Below are 21002 nucleotides of genomic sequence, written 5' to 3'. Positions count from 1 at the left end.
ATTAGTGCTTTGTTTTGCATTATTTTTATTTGAAATAATAAATGAGTATTATTATCAATGCATGTTGGTTAAAAATATTAAAAACCATTTTAATGTGAAACTAATCCGCCTGAATGTATACTGTGTGTCACCGGAGGGCTACAAAGTTGGTCCTTCGAGCCATCCAGCGTTACCAAGAGAGATGAATTTTTTTAGCATGCGTATATCTTATACCATTTAATATATTAGTTATAGATGATGTATACATTTAAAATATAAAAAAACCGGTCACGGCCTAAAAATATATAAGCAATAATCCCTTCATAAAAAAGTAAAAAAACTACATTGTTGCATACCAGTTAACAGTGGCTAAGGTTTTTTCTTCCCACAAATATTTATGACAAGCAGGTAGGTACGAAATCCTTTCGGACGTCACTTAACCCGTCGACTGCGGCCCAAACCCCCGCGGGCCGAGGTCAAAACTGCCAAAGTCGATTCCATCCGTGTCCGGGCTTATCAGACCGTACCTTTGTAATAACTTTGAGTGTTATCCGGTTCGACTTTGCGAAATCAGGGGAGCGTACGAGTTATTTTTTATTTGAGCGTTTTAAGGTTAAAGGTTGGGCGAAGTATCAAATTAGTCTCTTAAGTAGTATTACAAACGAAGTTTAATTTGTTGATGAGTTGGAGTAATAATGTATATGAAAACGGAGCAAACGGCGAGCTGCTATATTTTAGCTAATATAGGTCTTTTTCTTACGATATGGGAGTAGCAGACGAGCATGCAGTTCACCTGATGGGAAGTGGCTACTGCCGCACATGGACATCTTTAATAAACCCCAGATAGGATTATATATTCTTACCTGGAGTCGGCCACAGGTGCGTCGCTACCCCTGAGGACTAAGCTGGAACGCCTCGGAAAATATGTCCCCTTACCACACCCTTAAAACCAGAACACAGCAGCGCTCAACGCCTAATATTCGTTTCTCTGCTTTACCGTTCTTGCCACTCTCTACCCACCAGATATTATACTATTTCTTATATCATTCTCATAATGCAGAAATATGGTGTGGCGATACTATCTGTCAGGCCTTTTTGTAAACCTGAACAGATAACACTAGTCTCCTACAAACACACAGACATACAGACAGGCAGAAAAACGTTATATAATGCGACAAAATATTATATACAAATAACACCTAATACTTCAAGGTTTAGTCAATTTGACGCTGTGGCGTAATTCCTAAAACTAGTTTTGAATTAATTCGCAAATAACATTTTCCTATTGGTTAATCAACTATGATTAATTTATGCAGCATTCATTAGGAACCTGTTGGTGACTTGTTCGAACATTTCGTTGATCACACCACGTCAATATGAGCATATTTTATGGTTATTAGGATTTTGATGAATAAACTATAAATAAAACTTTATCTTATATATAAAACTCTCGTGTCACAGTGTTAGTTACCGCACTCCTCCGAAACGGCTTTATCGGTTTCCACCAAATTTTATATGCATATTCAGTAGGTCTGAGGATCGGCTACTATCTATTTTTCATACCCCTAAGTGATAAGGGTTAATCACCCTTAACATTTTTTTATTTATATGGCAACACAACTTTTGCCGGGTTAGCTAGTAAAATATAAAACTGTGTTCACTGATCTGTAGTCAATAAATAGGATGGATGGATAGAGGTCGGCCACCGATGCGATGCTACCCCTGAGAACTAAATTAGAATACCTCGGGTCTCCTACTCTTACCAAACCAAACCAGTCCGGAACTTTCAAACCAGAATACAAACAGAAATAGAAAAGTGTTCATGAAGATTTGGATGAGCCCTATAAAATTTTTCGATCTGTCAAGTAATATTGTTAAATTTTGCAAAGCTCATCTGAAACGGCTGTCTGTTTAGGAGGTATCTGATCCAAACTTCGACTGTTATATTTTATTTATGAACATTCCTTCGAGGTTTTATTTACGTTATTTTCTTTTTTATTTATTATTTGTCATATTTTGAATTCTTTAGCAACTCAAGTGTTTTGAGTACCTACGCTACTTCATTTTTTATTTGAACAAATGTGAATGTTGAAATAAATTAAAGATGAATGTAAAGTTTTGAATGTCATCAATGCTTTTGAATGTTATCAAATGAAATTTTGCATACATTAAGTAATAAAAACTATCGTGTTAAATCATATATTGGATATATAATTTTGTATAAATATTTATATAATGTAAGATATAAAATATGAAAGACAATCTATTTATTAAAACTTATTTTAAAACCATTTCTCATAGTTTCTTTTTCATTTTTATTATTTCGATACACATCATCCGCTTCGAACGCGTTTTGATATTTGGAGCAGCGTGATCTTACAATTAGATGGACATGCGTTTGCTGCAACAAAAATGCTGTAGGTATCTTCAATAACCTGTCCATACTTACTATTTCCTTATCACATATAACATAACACATTACATCCATACTCTAACGCTGAGTGGCGCAATTAGAAGAAAACGGCATTCCGTTGAATCACAAAATATGCGATCGTATGAATAAATGCCTGTTAATCTTGCGATCTCAAATGGAGCGTAGTGGAGCAACCTTGGCCATCCCTCGTTGACCTTTAGTAAGCGATACTTTGAGTGAACGGCGACATATTTTGCATCGATATTGAATAATAATAGCTTGAAGCTTTAATAGAATTTGTTTGTTTATGATTATCATGCTGTAGGCTAGATTTTTTATCGTATATGCTTATAGTCCGCGCCTAAGCGCTAGTCCGAAGTTGTTGCGAGCAGGTGTACTCATATAATTTGCTATGGCGACGCGATTCATTTCTATATTCAGAGCGGACTATACCTACCTACGCAATACACCTGACATTAAGCAAGCAATATGATGCTCCAGTTTCTTTTAAAGTTTACAGTCTGTGCCCTTAGTAAGAGTTTTTACGCTTGGTCGAAACTTATACTGCATAATTTCAGTTCCGATACGGTCCACAGTAGCGCTGTGTGAGCAAAATTAAATAAATAAATAAACGCTTTATACACTTACAAAAAAGTAGCTCAAAAGTAACTCAAAATAACTATTATAAATTCCGCTGATGGGTGGCTTCAGCATCGCCAACTTTGAAGCATACGAACACAGACAACGTGAACGTTCACACTAAATTAGCTATAGAAATATCTGTTAATTAATTAACTTAATTTGTGACTGAGCAAATTGACTTATTATGGTCATGACTGACTTTGTGATTGCACATTTTTCCTAATCAATTGTCAACTCATATAGAGCAAGTATTCGCGGCATTTCCAGCGTCGTGACTTACTGTCAAAGGTCAGAGCGACTTATTAGGCCTGCAAGCGGATTAGCCGAAACAAAGGCTCACCGTTCCCACATAATCGCGACATATCGCCTACACATAATGTCAACCATGTTTGCTACTGGAATTTAGGGCTTGTGTGTTTAACATACATACTCATACAGGTATATACTGAATTCGCCTAAACATTGTTGAAATTTTCTAAGTATTTGTGAATTTTTTAGTTGTAACAAAATTTGTTGTAGTAGAATGACTAAAACCTATTAAATGTACTAAAACCTTTTGACTTTATATTGAAGTTATTAAAAAAAAACAAAACAAACATAATAATATGAAAAATTTAGAACACAAAACGTTTTTTTAAATTATTTTATTGTTATATGGATAAACACGGTCACATAGTCACGTAAACATAATCAAAACTCTATTAGAATGTATCAAACTTATTAAACTCTCTCACTAAATGATGAATAAATAGAATAACCTACATAAAATCTTTTGTAATTAATAAAGGCTAAAATAAAGAAACCTCCAGAATGAGATTTGACATAACAAGTATTTTTCATTACAGCTGATATTTATCACATTTTTTCGGATTTGAATATACTTTTAAAGCCCATAAGATGTTAATTACAATTAAACGTTTAACGGCGTTAGTTAACATGCATCATTTAGTTTGATCTTTAAATATAAAGTTTTAAAATTTGCACTTCATTGCACAATGCATGTCTTTCGTCCTACAATTTAAGTAATTACATTTTAGGATTTGAACTTTAAATCTTGACTGTACAGTATATTTTGTTAGCAGTTACAAGTACAATCGTGTACAAAAACCATTTACAAAGTTACAGTTATTATCGCGTGTTCGTTTTGATGGATGATTCGACGTGTTCACACAAGTGTACATGCAACTTATGACTTGACATGTCTTGGTGGTGACGTGTGACAAATGTCTCTTTGACATGTCACTTGCGTAGTTATTGAGTTGTAAGTACTTTTGGTTGATTAGAGATTGAAATAAAAACTAGGGTACTTCTGCCTCATTTATCGCGATCCAGAATAATGATATACAAGTTTTATCCATTAGCGTTTTTGATCATGTAATTTTCTCATACCCATTTATTAGTTGAAATAATAATGTCATTCTTATAATTCGTCAATTCGTCAATTTCTGCATCTATTATATATTATATGCTGTTTATTTATTGGTTTTAAATTTATAGCCTTAACGTTCACACTATGTAAGCAAGAAAATCATAAATAAAAATAAATATAGAGCGATCTTAAAATATTTCTATTTTAAAGGATTTATTCTCTCGAAGTCTATACTCGGAGTCTCGAAGAATACAATACCTAAAAATCATGTTGGAAAAAATGCACAATAGAGAAAAAAAGAAAACTCATTCAACAATTAAAGTACTGGTATTATCATGCTAACAGTAGACCAATGTGGTATTTATGTGTAAGCAACATTTGACGCAACTTCCTGCGGTGACGGCAGTTGATCATCTGATCATCTAAATGTTATGACCCACTGTTCGTATCGTGTGAAAAATCTGCACGCATGCATTGTGCACGCACTGTCGTGAGGGAAAGCCGACAGCGAATTACGTAATCCCGCCTACTATGATATCAACCTATTATTATCCCACCACTGAGCAAAGGTTCTAAATGAAGGAGCAGTAGGTACAATTAGCTAGCTGTTATATGTGATTTAAATTTGCCACATTCACAGTATAGTAATCGATAAATATTTTTATCAGTTTAATAACTAATTGATAACAAGTACGTTGGCGAGCTCCAAAATATAAAAGGTAGGTACGTTTTATAAATATAAAATAAATTCATTTTCTTACATCAAACCTACCTAAATAGCTTACGAAAATTTTATTATTAGAGAGTCATGGACAAAATCTTACTTTTAAATTTAAGTAATTTAAAATTAATCCTAATAAATCTACTTTTATTTTTTAAAAAGCGGATATGACTGTCAGAGTAGATGAAAGTATTCAAACCAGATTTTAATATAATAAAACTAAACTCTATTATAAGATCTCTATAAATGTGAAATAGAGTCGAATGTAAACTTAGAGATTAGGGGCAAATCTCAAGTCTACACATAAGGACCTAATATTAATTCAGAACAATATATCTGCGTAGCATAAAGGATTCAAAGGTCCAAAGGGACCCGTGAAATTTGAACCTGGACCATCAACGTGGGTGGCCGAATTTCATGCTCATCTTCAACCCAGTATATAATTAGGACATAAACACAACAATTGTTCTTTAAGAAAGTTCGCTAAAAGTGAGAACTGCTGCAAGAAAAATCAATTATCATTAATTTAAGGAAACCTTTTTAACAATTTCGATAATTTTGTAATTTCAATAAGTTGAGCTTGAAAATTACGAGCTCATCAAAATACAGTTTCAATCAATTAAGTCGGCCCCGTTTTGGCTCATCTCGTTAATGGCACGAGTTGATATTTAAATGGGAGGTAAAAACAAGAATACATTTAGTAGGTGCCAAAAAGTTGTTCTCTTAATATTATTCACTGTTGGAACAAAGAATGCCACTGAATATAATTCAACTCAAAGTGCAAATACTGAACCTAAATATTTCGAAAATATCGCTGATGAAGATGCTTAATATACTTTATGTATCTATAAATATAACGATAGGTCGGCTACCTACAAATACTCAATTATGTACAATATTGGTTACTGCTAAAGTTAATATAAAAACCGATCTAGTTAACAGACTCGAAGGTTCATTGTTGTTCAACAATGTAACGTACAGCTACAGAGCAAGACAGGTGTGCGAAATAGAAAGTTGTTCGCTTCCTGCTCACCGGCTCGCCTCGCTGTGGCTGCAGCTTTAGGCTTTGATCTGCAAGGACGTTTGTGTACTGAAATATTTTTAGAGTCCTTGTCTCCTTTATTTTGTTGCTTTGATGATATCAGGAAACAAAGGACTAGGTGCATGTGTTCAATTATTGATCTTGCAGGTTGCACGGAATGTTTGAGTCAGGTAGAAGTTGACATTTCAAATTTTATTGTTTATGATAAATATTGAAAAGTTAATAAATATATGTATATCGTATATAAAAAATCATATTCATTTTTTTTAATTTAAATCGGTACTTATGTTTTTAGATTCTAGGTATTATATTTATCATACACAGATATAAAAACTAGCTATTAATTAAGATTAAGACACATAAATCTAATTAATTTAGACAACTAATGACAACTAATGGGAAAACTAATGCCGGCTCTTAAATAGCTTAGAATCATATATCTTAACGCCATAAATCTATATGTTTTATAGCGACCACTAATTTAGCCCAGTTTTATTTGGCAACAAACATGAAAGGAAGAGTTGAAGCTCAAATCAACGACTTTCACTCACCAGACGCTAAAAAGTGAAACTGGAATAACCACGGAGACAAAATTATGACCAATTTGAAGGATTTTGTATTGAATGGTGAAATAAATTGTGAGGATATATCAATATTCCATGAAATAACAGTGATAAATGATATATTACTAGTATAGGAAAATGAATAACAAAAGATATTTTTTTCTGAACACTTTCGCAGAATGTGGACAGACAAATATAACTATATGTTATTTGAAAGTAGTCATGAAATAAGCAACAAGTTTTATTAATACACAATTATATGAGATCAGAGACAATATTAATAAGAATTGTTTAGTAGGGGACAAACTGAAAGGTACAACAACTGTTGTACTAACCGAACAGCAAGCAGCTCGAAGGTCATCAAGTTAATAATAAAATGAGTGAGGGATGGACGAGAGAATGTCAAATGTAGGACAAAATTAATAATAGTAGGAAAATTTAATACAGTCATTATAAATATTATAATTAAACTTGATGATGTTATGAATTTTGCAGATGAGTTTGGTCTTCTTAGATGCTGGAAACATATAAAGTTTCTGATACTTTGTTATTACATTTAGAATTAATTGTATTTCTTTATTGAACTATTGTATGAACATTTACTGTTCACGAATTGGAAATAAAGCCAACAATAATTGTTGATGACTGTGATACCGAACACATTCCGAAGTCTCTGTTCTTTTGTTGGGTTGAGGTCGGAGTTAAACTAAATGTCAATTGCTAATAGAACTTCAATAAAATCATTATGAATCGTAAAGGTGAATTGATTACCTGACGTCATTGAAGTAATTGTCTTGGCAGAATACAAGATAAATTTTCTAAGATTTTATGGGTTAGCGTTTATTGTTCTAAAACAAAAATGAGTAATAAAATCAGTATAAGTATATATAAATAGTTATGACGTATAAATCAACATGTACAATATTTTACAGATGCTTGAGACGCCGATATTTTAATTTCGTGAAGGATTATACCGAAAACAAAAATCATTAGTTTTCTGACATAAAATTGGAATAGATAATTATACAAAATTTTGTTATATAATAACCGTATGCAGATGAACTAGCGCCATAGTTGGGTAAAAAAGTAACCAAAAAAGTAGACTGACGAAATTAAAACGACGTGTAAAATATAATGTGCTATTTCGTTCCATCCTTTTTTAGTTTTGGCCATTAAAACTAAAATGTCATGCGGACAAGTCATTAAAATGTTTTCGTCTGCCGGATGTGGGGAGGTCCGTCGAGCGTCTGTTCGTGCAAGGACACACTGTGTACCTTCTGTTCCCACATTTTTAAGGTCATCAGGATTGGGATCGGCGTTAAGCACCTCTAGCTCACGTTTTGCGTTGGGGCTTTGACTTGAAATATTACGGTTATAATTCCGACTAGGCTCTTTAATTTAGGTCTCGCATGACTAAACTTAGGCCTTTGATACGTCGAGTACAATACTTAGTTTAGAAACAGATGATCTCACTTGTGCTGACATTTGGCTGAACACTGAGATAAATAATGATTTTGGAAAGGGTGTTAATGGTTCTAGTGATGATGATTGGTTAGTACAAAATAGCTTAGAGCGTAATAAATCAAATGAGTGATGACTAAACGTAAAGACGGAGTAACTATTGAAAATACTTGTTAGTTTCGAATTTATATTGTAACATCCAATTTTGCTAGAACCAAAAACTTAATCGGTTTACAACGAGCAGTATTACTTAGATCTTATCAAAAGTTTCTTGTGGCATCATTTTCGCCAGCGACCTTTCCCAACTGCGATGACGTCGCATTAGGTAAATACCAAGAGTTTCATAGTTCTACTGTCGATCTTTCATTTCACGAGTTCTATAATCACTTAAGTCAAATAATTTACAACATTTTCAGCTTTACTCAATCCTTGCCTCTTAGTAGAATTTTCTTCATTTTTTCGCGGATTAGAATTAACTAATCATTTTGTAATATTTCGGCAGTCACTTGTTTGACACAATTCTATAACTAAAGGTGAATCTTGTCATGTTATACCAGTGAATATTTCCATCTTCATGTGATTAGGTACATATTGCTCCTTTTGTTCGTCACTTACAACATAATACGAGTAAATGCCCAATCCATCAGTTAGCTAGTCGACAGCGACACCATTACATAATTTCACTTTTCCGGCTTCAAATGTCAAATATTGACCCATGACACGATGCGCCTCTGTCTTGAATTACCAAACGTTAAAGATCACAGTTTGTACGTAGACGGCATAGTAATAAGTATGTATGCAAATTTTGAAATCCTTGACGATTTTAATTAGGAAGCTGACACTAAATTCTTTATATGCACGTGAACAACAATAATATAAAAGCCTTGGTCGAGTAGTATTTGACATTTTAGATAACCTTAAATATACTTACAACTGATTTTATTTCTTTCAGTTTAAAAATAAGATTATTAAACTTAGACAATGTTCAACAAGAAAAGAAAATCATGAAATCATTCTTATAAATATTTTTTTATAGAAATTTAATATAATATCAGTATTACCAAAAAAATCGTAATAATAAAATAGTTGCTTAAAATGAAATTAATATGCAGACTAAACTAAAAACGGTTAAATGCATTAATAATGATAATCTGAGTTTGATTTTAGTCGAATAAATAATATTTTACCCATCCTTTATAGTCGTTACTTGCATTCATATAATAAAATATTCTAAAATATGCGATTGTTTTTATTAGCTCGGCTTTCATGGATCTTATAATTAACCAGTTTAGTGAAGATTTGAGAAGTATTTAGTGACCGCAATAGGAAATAATTAATCGGGAAGAATTCCAATCCATCTTTAAAATGTTATTCCTCATATATCTTATATTCATAACTAGCTGACCCGGCAAACTTTATACCACCTCAAAATCTATTTATCAAATATATTTCATATAAAATATAGCCTATGTTACTCGTGGATTATGTAGCTTTCGAATGTTGAAACAATTTTTAAAATCGGTTCAGTAGTTTTTGAGCCTATTCATTACAATCAAACAAACAAACAAAGTTTTCCTCTTTATAATATTAGTATAGATATCATTATTTTTAAATGTAAATGAAGCTGAATATGATATTTCTTTCAAGATATTTTTTAATATCGTAAAAAAACAGTTCTCTAATGTATTATGAAAACGGACTTAAATTTATGTAGATGGACGTGTCATAATTTCAGAGCGTATATTATAGCGAGCGAAATATGTATATTTATAACTTTGATTTAAATTTCGAATAAGGAATAGTAAATAGATTACCTTCGTAGTCTAGTTAATGCGTTATATACTGTGATTACAGAGCCAACTGAATATGATTGATGACCGATAACGAGTTTTTCATTAAACACACGTAATTATTGTTAGGTAAACATTTATATGTAATCATTTTAATGTTACTCTATAGAGATAAACGATTCGTCTACGAATATGCTTATATTTCAGGAGTTTGCCTATGCAAAGGCATAGTTTGGAATGTCCTTTTTCTATTAAATTAAATTTTTCCATTTCACAACTATGTTTAATTCTATTTACAAAATGTTGAAGACCTTGTCGGTATAGCAATATTTATTTGCACATACTTTTCGGTTTGAGAAGCAGTTATTCACGATAGCCATTTAAGGAGTAGGTATGTCTTCACGTACGAACTTTACAGAGTTTGAGTTGTCATAGTACAACAACAAATAAATTTTGTCACGATATTTTAAACCTTTCTGCACTGCGATGGAGTATAAACATTAAACATATTAAAATGGTAAATGTCACAGGCCAAATTAATTTGACACAAAACACAGATTATACGCATCTTGAGTCAAATATACAAATACTAAATCTTAAACACTATCATCACGACCTACAAACCAGAAATTCTATGGATCGTGGTAGCTAAATACATAAACACTATGTAGTAACATGGCATTTTACAGAAAACATGTTTTAACTTAGCTAATAAAATGCACATCTAATAATAGTTTCGCTTGTAACCTGCCGCCCACTAGGCTTTTGAAGCTGTACGACCTTGCGTATCGTGATAAGAATGTGATGAGACACTCTCATGGCACTGAAGCTTTGGCTGCCGGAAGTTAATGGATGCCATTGTTTAGGTATTTGCAACGCCTCGTATTGGTAGACTGCTAAAGCTATTCGCACAATAAATTGATTTAATTGTCGCAACAACATTTTATTGTCATTTTATTTAACGTTAAATTCACTATAACTTTTTAACATTTACAACAGAAGAGTTGTCAAAGGTAAAGGCTTTGAAGAGCTCTTTTCACACCTTTTTGGAAGACCTCCATGTCATGGCATTCCGAAAATAAGTTATGCGAACTTAGATAATAGTTGCTAGGCAACAATGTACATACTTTTTAACGGCTAAAAAGGAACCAAAGTCGATATTCCAAAGGTGGGTTTTTATTGTGTTTTAATAAAAAATATGCGAACCGGATCTGAAATGCAACAAACACACTATGACGGATGCGTTAAAAGAGCATAATAAACTTTAAAGATTTACGATCTCTTAATAAAAATTAATTCTGCTATCAAAGAAACCTTTACTAATCCGCAGTACTATGTAGGATGTAAACATATTGCCTATGAAAGGGATAATAATGATAAATGCACACAATTTTCACTTTCGGCAGCCGTCGTGACGCAAGGATTGTTAGTTCTGTCATGCAACGAAGTCGTGATCCGAGCGCAATTAAATCGTCCACAACTATTACAGTTACGTTCGCAGAAAATACGGGAATTGCTTCACCATAGCTATTTAAGAGAAGAGAGTGAAACGATACATTCAAAATATAAAAGTACTTATTGTGATTCCCTAACTGCGGTCAATCTATCTATTTATCTATGAATACTTTTTAAGTATGCCGCTAACAAATAAGTATTTAAATAAATTTCACTCCTAATTATTTGTAAGGAAGGAGCATTCTCTGTTCCTCGGATTGCCATACTCTATAATGACAAGCTGGGCGACAAACTAACGTGTCAGGTACTCATAATGATTAAATGAAAATCTTATCAAAGCAGTACCCTTACCAGGAGTTTTTAACGTTTCGACAAATATGACTGTTTTGGTATTTGTTTACGTATTGGCCCATACGATTTTCTAGTTCTGACACGATCCGCTAGGGGCGCTGATTGGAAATTGTATGGGCAAATACGTAAACAAATACCAAAACAGTCATATTTGTCAAAACGTAAAAACTCCTGGTAAGGGTACAGGACATTAAATTTTATGTCATATCCCTTTTCAGAACTACAACAATAGGGTTCAATAAGTGCGGGATGCATTTCACAAAACTGAAGCTACCTTTTTTTTTATCCTACTGGATACGAATATTTTCCTAATGTTCGCTTTTTAACCGTTAATTCTTATGCGATAATCCTGCATATTTTCTCGCAAAATCTTTCGCGGTGGCACAAGTAGGCAAGAGAAACGGGCATGCCTTCACGTAATTTTGTGCAAGTCGTTAAGATTCTTCGCTGTTCTAGCTTAGCGAAAGAAATGTAGAGAAATGGTCAAGTGTCATACAGTTATCTAGTGTTATACTCGTATATAAAGAACGGTCACCACGTCGATCTACTCGGAGAGATCCGGGTTCGATCCACAGCAAGACAGAATGACAGACAAATGACGAATTTACATTTCTACGTGGGTGTTTGTGTACTCATCTACATCTACGGCACAGGAAAATCTATTTTAGTGTTGACTTGTATTCGTCTGATAATTTATTCATTCAAATGTAGGTATGGTTGAAATCTTATAGAAATATAAGATAGAATATTTTATAAATCAAAGCAAAATTGAACATTCCCTAAAAATTTAAAGATAGAACATGTTTTTAAAAGTGACAAAATTATTAACAACCATTAATTATGTGGTATTTACATGAATCAGTGTGATGTAACTGTATTCGTTATTTAGTTATATACTATGATGTCAGAATTATCTATGTTCTTGTCACTGCAGTTTGTAACCACGTCATATTTTGTTTTTGACGAATGAGTGAATAGACGATTCGTCTTGGCCGGGAACATTCGTCTATGCTCGTATTACATTAGTTGAGTTCGTTCGTCCACATCAGCTATCCATCAATGGTATTGACTCATCAGATGTTGCCTTTGATAGATTGATGGGCTTGAATGGAAAAGGGCTTTAATATATAGCTTTTATATTAGCTAGCTATGTTAATATCTTTTATATGATATAAGTTGTTATCGTTATATGCGTTATTATTACTGTTATCTATGTAGCTATACAATATTTGCTTAATTATAAACTAACTGTATTCCTCTAGTTCTAATTCTAGATTCGTTCTAAATTTACTTTAATAGTCGAAGTAAGTGTTAACAAAGTCAACAAAGTAAGTTGTAGTTTTATAAGAATAAGTTACGCTACATATAACCGACATAAATATTCCCTTATACTTAGCTGTTGAATGAATTAACAAAATAAAAGAAGTAAATAATTTTGGGACTAAGCCCGATTCGGATCACTGGACTAAAATAAACATAATAAAGATGTCATTGATTAAATCGAAAGAACGATTTTAGGTGTTAATCAAATATATCTAAACTTCTACGTTTTTATGTAATTTGGTTTTTGAAGATGATCAAAAGGATCAATGCAAAGTGTACGTAGCCTTATTACAGCAGCAGTATAATAGTGACAAAAAAAGTTGAATGAAATCATACATCATAAACTCCCCTATCATCAAACTTTGTATTGATTTTTGAAATTAAAATTTAATACAGTTAATGCATATAATTCTATAAGTGTTGTGTGTGTTAGAAATAGACAAGACATATTTACGAAATTTGTTTCAACTTTTAAAGTCATTAGAACTTAGAAGAAGTGCATATAACCTTGTCAATACATTTAGCATTAAAAACAACCACACAAACAAAACAAAACTTCGACAAAATCATATCTCGAAAATCGTTCAAAAAGAGCAACATAGCCTTGTCAATATAGCAGTAGATAGACAAACAGTTTGTCATACAAGTAGCCAACAGGTGTGATTGGCCAACAGGTGTCGGGTAGCGTTTGCGACATTCAGTGCGTGAACGACCAGCGAGTGCCAATCGTGTAATAAGGACACGGTTGTATAATTTGCGCTCAGCCGGTCATTCGGTACTTTGTCGAAGTATGCTCGCTTGAGGTGTGATTTTTAGAAGATTAAGTTAGACTGGATAGGCTATGTTAGAATTGACTGTAAAGACTCCACGAATACCACTTTAGTTTCTACGAAAATTAAAGTGTTTCGAAGTCAAAGAAGATAAGAAAAAAAAAGAATTTGAAAGCCTCAAAAGTATTATTGAGGAAATATTTGATATACGAAGCAAGCAATAAGCATATATAATTTAAGGGAATAACTGTATGAAAAAGCTTGTGGTCAGTAAAAAGAAACAAAAGACGAAAGAATCGTAATTCATATTAATGACTGGCATTACGATCCAAATATTACAATCGACTAAATAAATCCTTCAACATTTTAAAACGAAAAACTGCGACCTTGGACCGTATTAAATCGGAATCCATTATTCTTAATACTAAAGCCTTGATATTAAGCTGCACTAAGACCTAGGATTTGATAGCAGTCGTGGGTATTCATTTTTAAGATGCGGCCGTCTTACAAATAGATGATTATAATCATTAATCAATTTTGATCGAAGATCCGTTATAAAATGTTCATCAAAAACCAGTAATAGATTAAGTACTTTTAAATCTTGTATAATTTATCTTGACTTACGAAAGACATACATATAAAATGTTAACAGAAACAGAGTTATCTTCATCATGTTTCATATGAAAAATTTGAGAAGATAAAGAACTATCGTTACATTTAAGATAATTGCCATAAAAAAGTTGCCTCTACATAAAATATAAAATAACTGGAAGGAAAGGTACTAAGGATATAATAATGACTTGGAAAATCAATTCGCAATGTCATCACAGTCTTCGCACTTTATGTAAACCAACTTATAAAGCGGTATATGCACGATCCTTCCGGTATGCACATGAAAAAATGAATGGATTTAACATCCAATAAAATGAATGAAATATTTGTGGGTGGTATCGTATCGTATGCGTACAAATAAAGACATGGATATTCTACACTGGACTTTATAAGAACACTTAAAAATTCCAGCACAAAAAATGGTCAAAATGAAAAGTCATCCTCATGTACGTATGTACCCCCAAATCAGATCACTGCCCTCTAAGATTTAAATGACTCACAAGCGACAATAATTTATAGAGGTCAATATTTTAACTGTCGTAAAATATAACAAATATTCAAATTTTACATTAACCTGACAAAAATTCTCAAGAGATGCCATATTTCATTTCGTTATTACAGAAGTAATTTTGTGAAGGAAAGTTATTGGTAATAATTATTTTAATGTTGGTGACGTATTTTTTGAGTCAAGTCCGTTAAGCTTTCTTCAACCGCTTTTTCTACCTTCCTTTTGATAAATGACATAATTGCAAGTTACACGTGTAAGTACACTCATGGCACTTCTCACGACTATAGGTTTTACTGCTTTACATACTACTTTATATCGAATAATTTTAAAATGAATAGAGATAATGGAGTCAAGATTGATTGACTTACAGGACAGACCGACACTTATACTCGTACAAGACATTCCAACTTAGTCCTTAAAGGTTACAATGCATCTCTGGCCGCCGTAATGTAGGGCCCCAAACGACGTTTGATAACAAGTGCTCATGGATCGCAGTAGCCGTCCATAAGAACTGCTTGTTTGCCAGTTCTATCTAATATATAAAATTCTCGTGTCACAGTTTTCGTTGCCATACTCCTCCGAAACGGCTTGACCGATTTTGATGAAGTTTTTTGTGCTTATCCGGTATCTATGAGAATCGGCCAACATCTATTTTTCATCCCCCTAAATGATAAGGGTTGTTCACCCTTAACATTTTTCGGGTCAGCTAGTTTTCTATAAAAAGCAATCTTTCATATAACCTGACATTGCAAAGGGAAGGTCAGAAGGCTAAGTGGATCAGACGCTTTCCGGACGATTTGTGCCGTAACGCACCATTGTTGTCGATCGGTCACGATCTCGTTCAATGGGTCAGAGTTGACCCGCCGCTTGTCTGCGATTGGCAGCTGCGTCACGAAAATTGTAAACAAGGAACCCATTAGCTCAGATGATTTAGACTAAGTAGACGCAGAAGTACAGTTAAAAGCCCTTTTCTCTGGTCTAAACAAGATAAAAAATGAACCTTTGTAGGGCTTACATTATTAAGAAACGGACTATGATATACGTTAATATTGTATCTTCAAAGATAAGGGAAAATCTGCTATCCGAAACTTGTGTTCTGGAGTGGTATGTTAAAAGTAAAGCAGTGATAGCCACATAATTATGATCAGGTGTATCTGTTAACTGCTTTAAATACATGATCATTCTATCATAAAATTGTAATAATTAACAATGAGTAATACTTACATGTAAGATTCGATCTGTAGATTAATATGTTTCAAATTCCCAATTACTGTCTTACGAAATAAGATTTATATCACACCGTAAGTTTATTTGTTTGTCCATTTAAATGTCAGCGTCTTAAGTTATTATTAAATAACGATATAATTGTCTGGAGCACAGAAAAGCTATTGTAAATTATTAACAACGTATGACTTGCTAATCGAAATGTCATAATTTAGAAGTAGAACTGAATTACCGAGTAATTGTAGAAAGGAATTGTAATAAGAAGGACATTTAGAACGTATTGCAAAAAATAATAGGTTAAGATTTTTTGTACTCCAAATCTCTTTGTTTCTCCTTGAAAGTGTCATAACATATTCAAAGTTAAACCAGCCTCTAGTATAGATGATACAAATCAAAATGTATTCAATACAGTCAATCAAAGAGTCAATGGAGATGAAAGACTTGACGCTATCAAAGATGTCGAAGGTAAATGTAACGCAGTGAGTGTCAACGGTGCATTGTACTAAGCAATGCGTTCTCACGTCCTTAATAACTGAGAACTAGTCGGAAATGGTTACAAAAACGTAACCATAGACAAAGGAAACGAAAACGTAATATGCACGCGGAACAACTATGGGACATTAGTGTTTATTAAATAAGTTAGCAATAGGCTATTCAGACGCTTGCGTAACATCTACTTGTGTATTACAAAATACTCGTAATTTGGAAAACAAGTTAAGCAAACAGTGTGAAATGCTTAAAGAAACGAACATTACGTTTAATGTTATTAATATTTTCATTCAAGTTATAAGTTATGAATACTAAAAGCTTCGCAAGATTGCAGTAAACATAATGGGATTTTAAATTGACTTTCCCAAGCGATGTAAAGTGGGAACGATTTCCGATTTGAAATTGGCAATTTGTTTTCTAACATGTTGTTTGTAAATTGCCTAAACTACGCCCAAAAGATTTCTTTTACAATCTGTCATTTGTCGGTGCACCTACTGTAATTACAATGCCGGTGTGAACTGAGCCGTAACATTACTTACATCGCCTCGACGACCTCGTGATTGATGTGTAGAAAGTTTAAAACCGATTAGGTGTTATCGTGTAGCTATTATGATTTCATTGCTTTGTCATTAGTTTAATTCTACCGATTCGATAACGGTATCAAGTGCTACAAATGTCCCATCGACGTCCTTGTCAAATAAAATCTTAAGTGGTTTTATTGTTATTACTTAACGTCAATTAAATGGACTTGGACCTTCAATACGTACAAACTGAGGCTCGACTTGGCGGAGACACTGCCGTGCCTCCAGATAAACATACACTGATATGATCTGATCAGTTTGTAACACGACATACATTTAATTAAAAGTTTATGTTTTGATATAATTAATTTAATCTATTTATGTATAATGCTTACCTTGTAGAGTTTATCTTTCTGATACCACACATCTTCCTCCTCCTCCATTTGGGTGGCGAAAGCTTGTGTTAGATCATCGCGAGAACGCGACAGTATACGACGTCGTGACACCATCTCACCCCCCGTCGCCGCCTCGAAAGGGCCCAAGCTGAAACAAGGAATTTTAAAATTAGTACCAATTTGAAGTTCAAATATTAAAAAAAAAATAGTTGTAAAAATAATAAATATGATACAAATTAAAATGCCTGTCTTCTAAACTGCTTTTAGTTTTAATAATTATGTAATCAAAGATAATTTCTGATATAATCGGTAACCTACATATTAAATTAAAATCATAATATATACAGTGGAATCGATGTCCTGATAAACTTCCTATCAAAGATAAGTATGATTATAACTTCAAATATTTAAGGTAAAATGTTTTCTATTTTTACAATACCGGGCCTGAGGTTTTGTAAGGCTATCTTTGTATCACCATAAAACACCGGAACACGTAATGTTTCCATGATAGAAGATAATATACATCGCGGAAATGCAGCTTCGATGTTATCATCGATGTGTACCGATACAATTGTCAAACTTTCTAACAGATTAAGTTAATACGTAACGGTATTATGAAACGAAACAATGCTGATTGTGAAAGCCCCACTATTGGCAATCGCGTCTTGAACCGTTTGTGCTCAAAGCTCCTCATCAGGTCCATTCAGTGTAATGATACCCTATTTATCAAAATCTCCGAGTACAAACTGTAACTCTGACTGTGAGAAATATCTTCATGTGCCGCTGATATTGATGAATTAAAATATACCTTTCATTGATATATGCAATTATTCTTGCAGTTCAGGACGTATGTATGCATCTAATTTCAAAGTATGTAAGAAAAAAATGCATATTTTGTTAAACCTGTTTTTAGGTTTTTGATACTTTGTTATGCGCATCTGAATTTATGAAATTTCTTTAAAATTTAACAAAAAGTTGAATGACGATAAATCCTCAAAATCCGCGACATTAGTCTCATCGTTCTTCTTTCGGAGCTAACAAAGCGTTAGTTAGCGCTTCCTTCCGACATGAACAATGTATGGCATTGGATTCGGCATTGGGCTCGTATCTAACGATCGCCGTCGGTTCCTCCCATTCATGATACACACGGTTTGTTTACTCGGCTCTTAGTGTTGTAAACAATGGTGCAAGTTGTCGCAGAAAGTTAACCGATAGTAACGTCGTAGTCACCTGTCTGAACTCAACTCCCCGACCAGGAAGACTCCACCTAATGATGCCTCGTTAACACTTGGACATGACTTCCTCTTTATTTTTGTCTCGTTTGTACTGTATTGTTGTTTCTCCTACAAATCCTTAGTACAAGTTTGTAGTTGCACAACATTCCATTGTTTTTCAAAGTATTTCCTTTTAGGTTTCTGGAACTGATATCAAAACTATAGCTTTTCAAAACTGATTCTCATGTCCTGTGCATGTTGTGTGTTTATGATACATTTGGGTCCAAGTAATGGATATTTAATATAATTTGTAATACATACCTACTTTCTGATTAATTAAAGGAAATACTAATTAAATCATCTTAAACGTTTTCACTATCACTTTGCCAATCAATTTTTGATTGTTAATCGTGATGTGCTCCTTCAGAAGTATCTCTATGTTCCACTCAGTAGGTCATTTTACTTTCACAGTCGATTTACTTGCTAGTATCATTCGCAACGGGTGTTACCGCATGCGCCGGGCGAGCCGAGATAGCTTTGTTTGATTAACTACTTGATCTAGTTTAGCCGTTTCACAAGATACTTTGTAAGCTTGGAAATAAATGTTTCCTTACACTGATTAAAATTAATAGACATCTCATGTTCAGGTTTTATTAACGTTACTAACTTGGATTAATAATATAATTTTATATGACCTCCTTTTTAAAAACGTCGACTAAGTAAACCGTTTCGAAAACCATTACTTTGATCAAAATTATGAGTATTGTTAATAATAACTGCAAATTTTCCAAAAGTAAAACTGATTGGATTACAATCAAATCCACATCTCGAACAAGTAGCCAGATATCACGTAGTTGTTTAGTGCCACGTGCAGCAATTTAGAAGCTAATCATTCATCGTCACGCCACGAACTTTAAGTATTCGTAATTATAACTCTGTTTAACTCAACTGGCCTACAATTTAGATGGAATAACATTAAGATAGTGTTGGAATGCCGGTTCAACTTGTTGGGCGCGTGCCTGCAGATACCCTATCGACAATTTGCTGTCCGCTAGTAGAGATTAAGATAATAGTAAAGATTCTATGATGAAACCAATTTAACAAAACAAGTTTTATATGTTTATATACATATTCATATATAGTGAACATATCGTAACAATTAACGAGCTAGGTTTTCTTAAAGACAATCAAATCTAAGACAAGAAAAAGGTTATTATGTCACGCAAGTTGTCAATGGAATAATATAAAATGAAGCAGAGCTATTAAAACACATAATTAGAAAAAAAAACTTAATATCTAACAAAATAATCAAATAAACCTAGAAGAAAAAAACAGGATGGACGAGAAATAATTAGAAACCCATCCTGTTATAATAACCGCTTGTTAATAACCAATCAAAACCCGAACTTGCGTCATCTAATCAATCTGATCGGTCTAATAAAAGTTTATAGCTTCAAATAACAAGCAAGCTATCGAACGTAATAGGGTCATTATGTGGGGAACGTCAACCTGTTTGCGGGGCACACTGACCCATATCGAGGAGTGAGTGCCCCTAGGGATGGGCGTGTACCGATAAGCCTATCGATTGCTTCAACGTTTTCTATGTTAACGGTTTCATTTATAGCATATTTAGTTCAAATTGTTGTTACAGTTGTATTAATAGCGTTGTTATTGTTAGTATTAATCAGTTTAGTGTAAAATTATTTTATAATGTTTTATATGATTAATAGTTTTTTTGGGAAATAACTACCAAATAATTATTAGAACTAAACAGTGTTACAAAATTCATTATTAGACTTGTATTGTACTGCGTCTACATTTTAATACATGTCAAAAAAATGAGACCTAAATACATATATAACTCCATAATCGGGTAAAAAGTATTCATTAATAATGGTGAATCAAATCAACGCTTTCAACGACATTGAAAGAAAAAGAACTTGAATGAACCTAATGAATTGAACAATCGTTCTAACCGGGCGTTTCAAATCGTCATTTATTAGTAAGCTGTTTCGTTATATCGATTCTTAAACGTTTCTTCTAATGGTAATTAATTTACTTTCGTTTTTAGGCAAACACCGTTGAAGATTACATCCGCTGAGATAAGAGTTATCTATTTTACTTATTTTATGTTACTGACGATGTATTTTTAGTTAAATA

The 21002-nt window shown here is 33.1% G+C and overlaps 1 protein-coding gene across 6 annotated transcripts in view; it reads right to left on the bottom strand.

Annotated features, from left to right (window-relative positions):
• exp (expansion) overlaps positions 1–21002 on the bottom strand; it is a 204575-nt gene that overhangs the window by 89485 nt on the left and 94088 nt on the right. For all 6 annotated transcript variants that reach the window (XR_012103224.1, XM_073084088.1, XM_073084096.1 and 3 more), the window contains one exon: positions 17629–17776. Coding sequence is in view for 5 of the 6 variants with exons in the window: in XM_073084088.1 (XP_072940189.1) it covers positions 17629–17776 (148 nt within the window). In the remaining variant the exon portion in view is untranslated. The remainder of the gene's footprint in view (positions 1–17628; positions 17777–21002) is intronic.

This window comes from Epargyreus clarus, unplaced genomic scaffold, assembly GCF_041222505.1.
Source record: "Epargyreus clarus isolate Ecla_fem2 unplaced genomic scaffold, WU_Ecla_fem_2.2 ptg000003l, whole genome shotgun sequence".
NCBI lineage: Eukaryota > Metazoa > Arthropoda > Insecta > Lepidoptera > Hesperiidae > Epargyreus > Epargyreus clarus.
The sequence above is the reverse complement of the archived record's forward strand: the minus strand, read 5'-3'. Positions and strand labels throughout refer to the sequence as shown.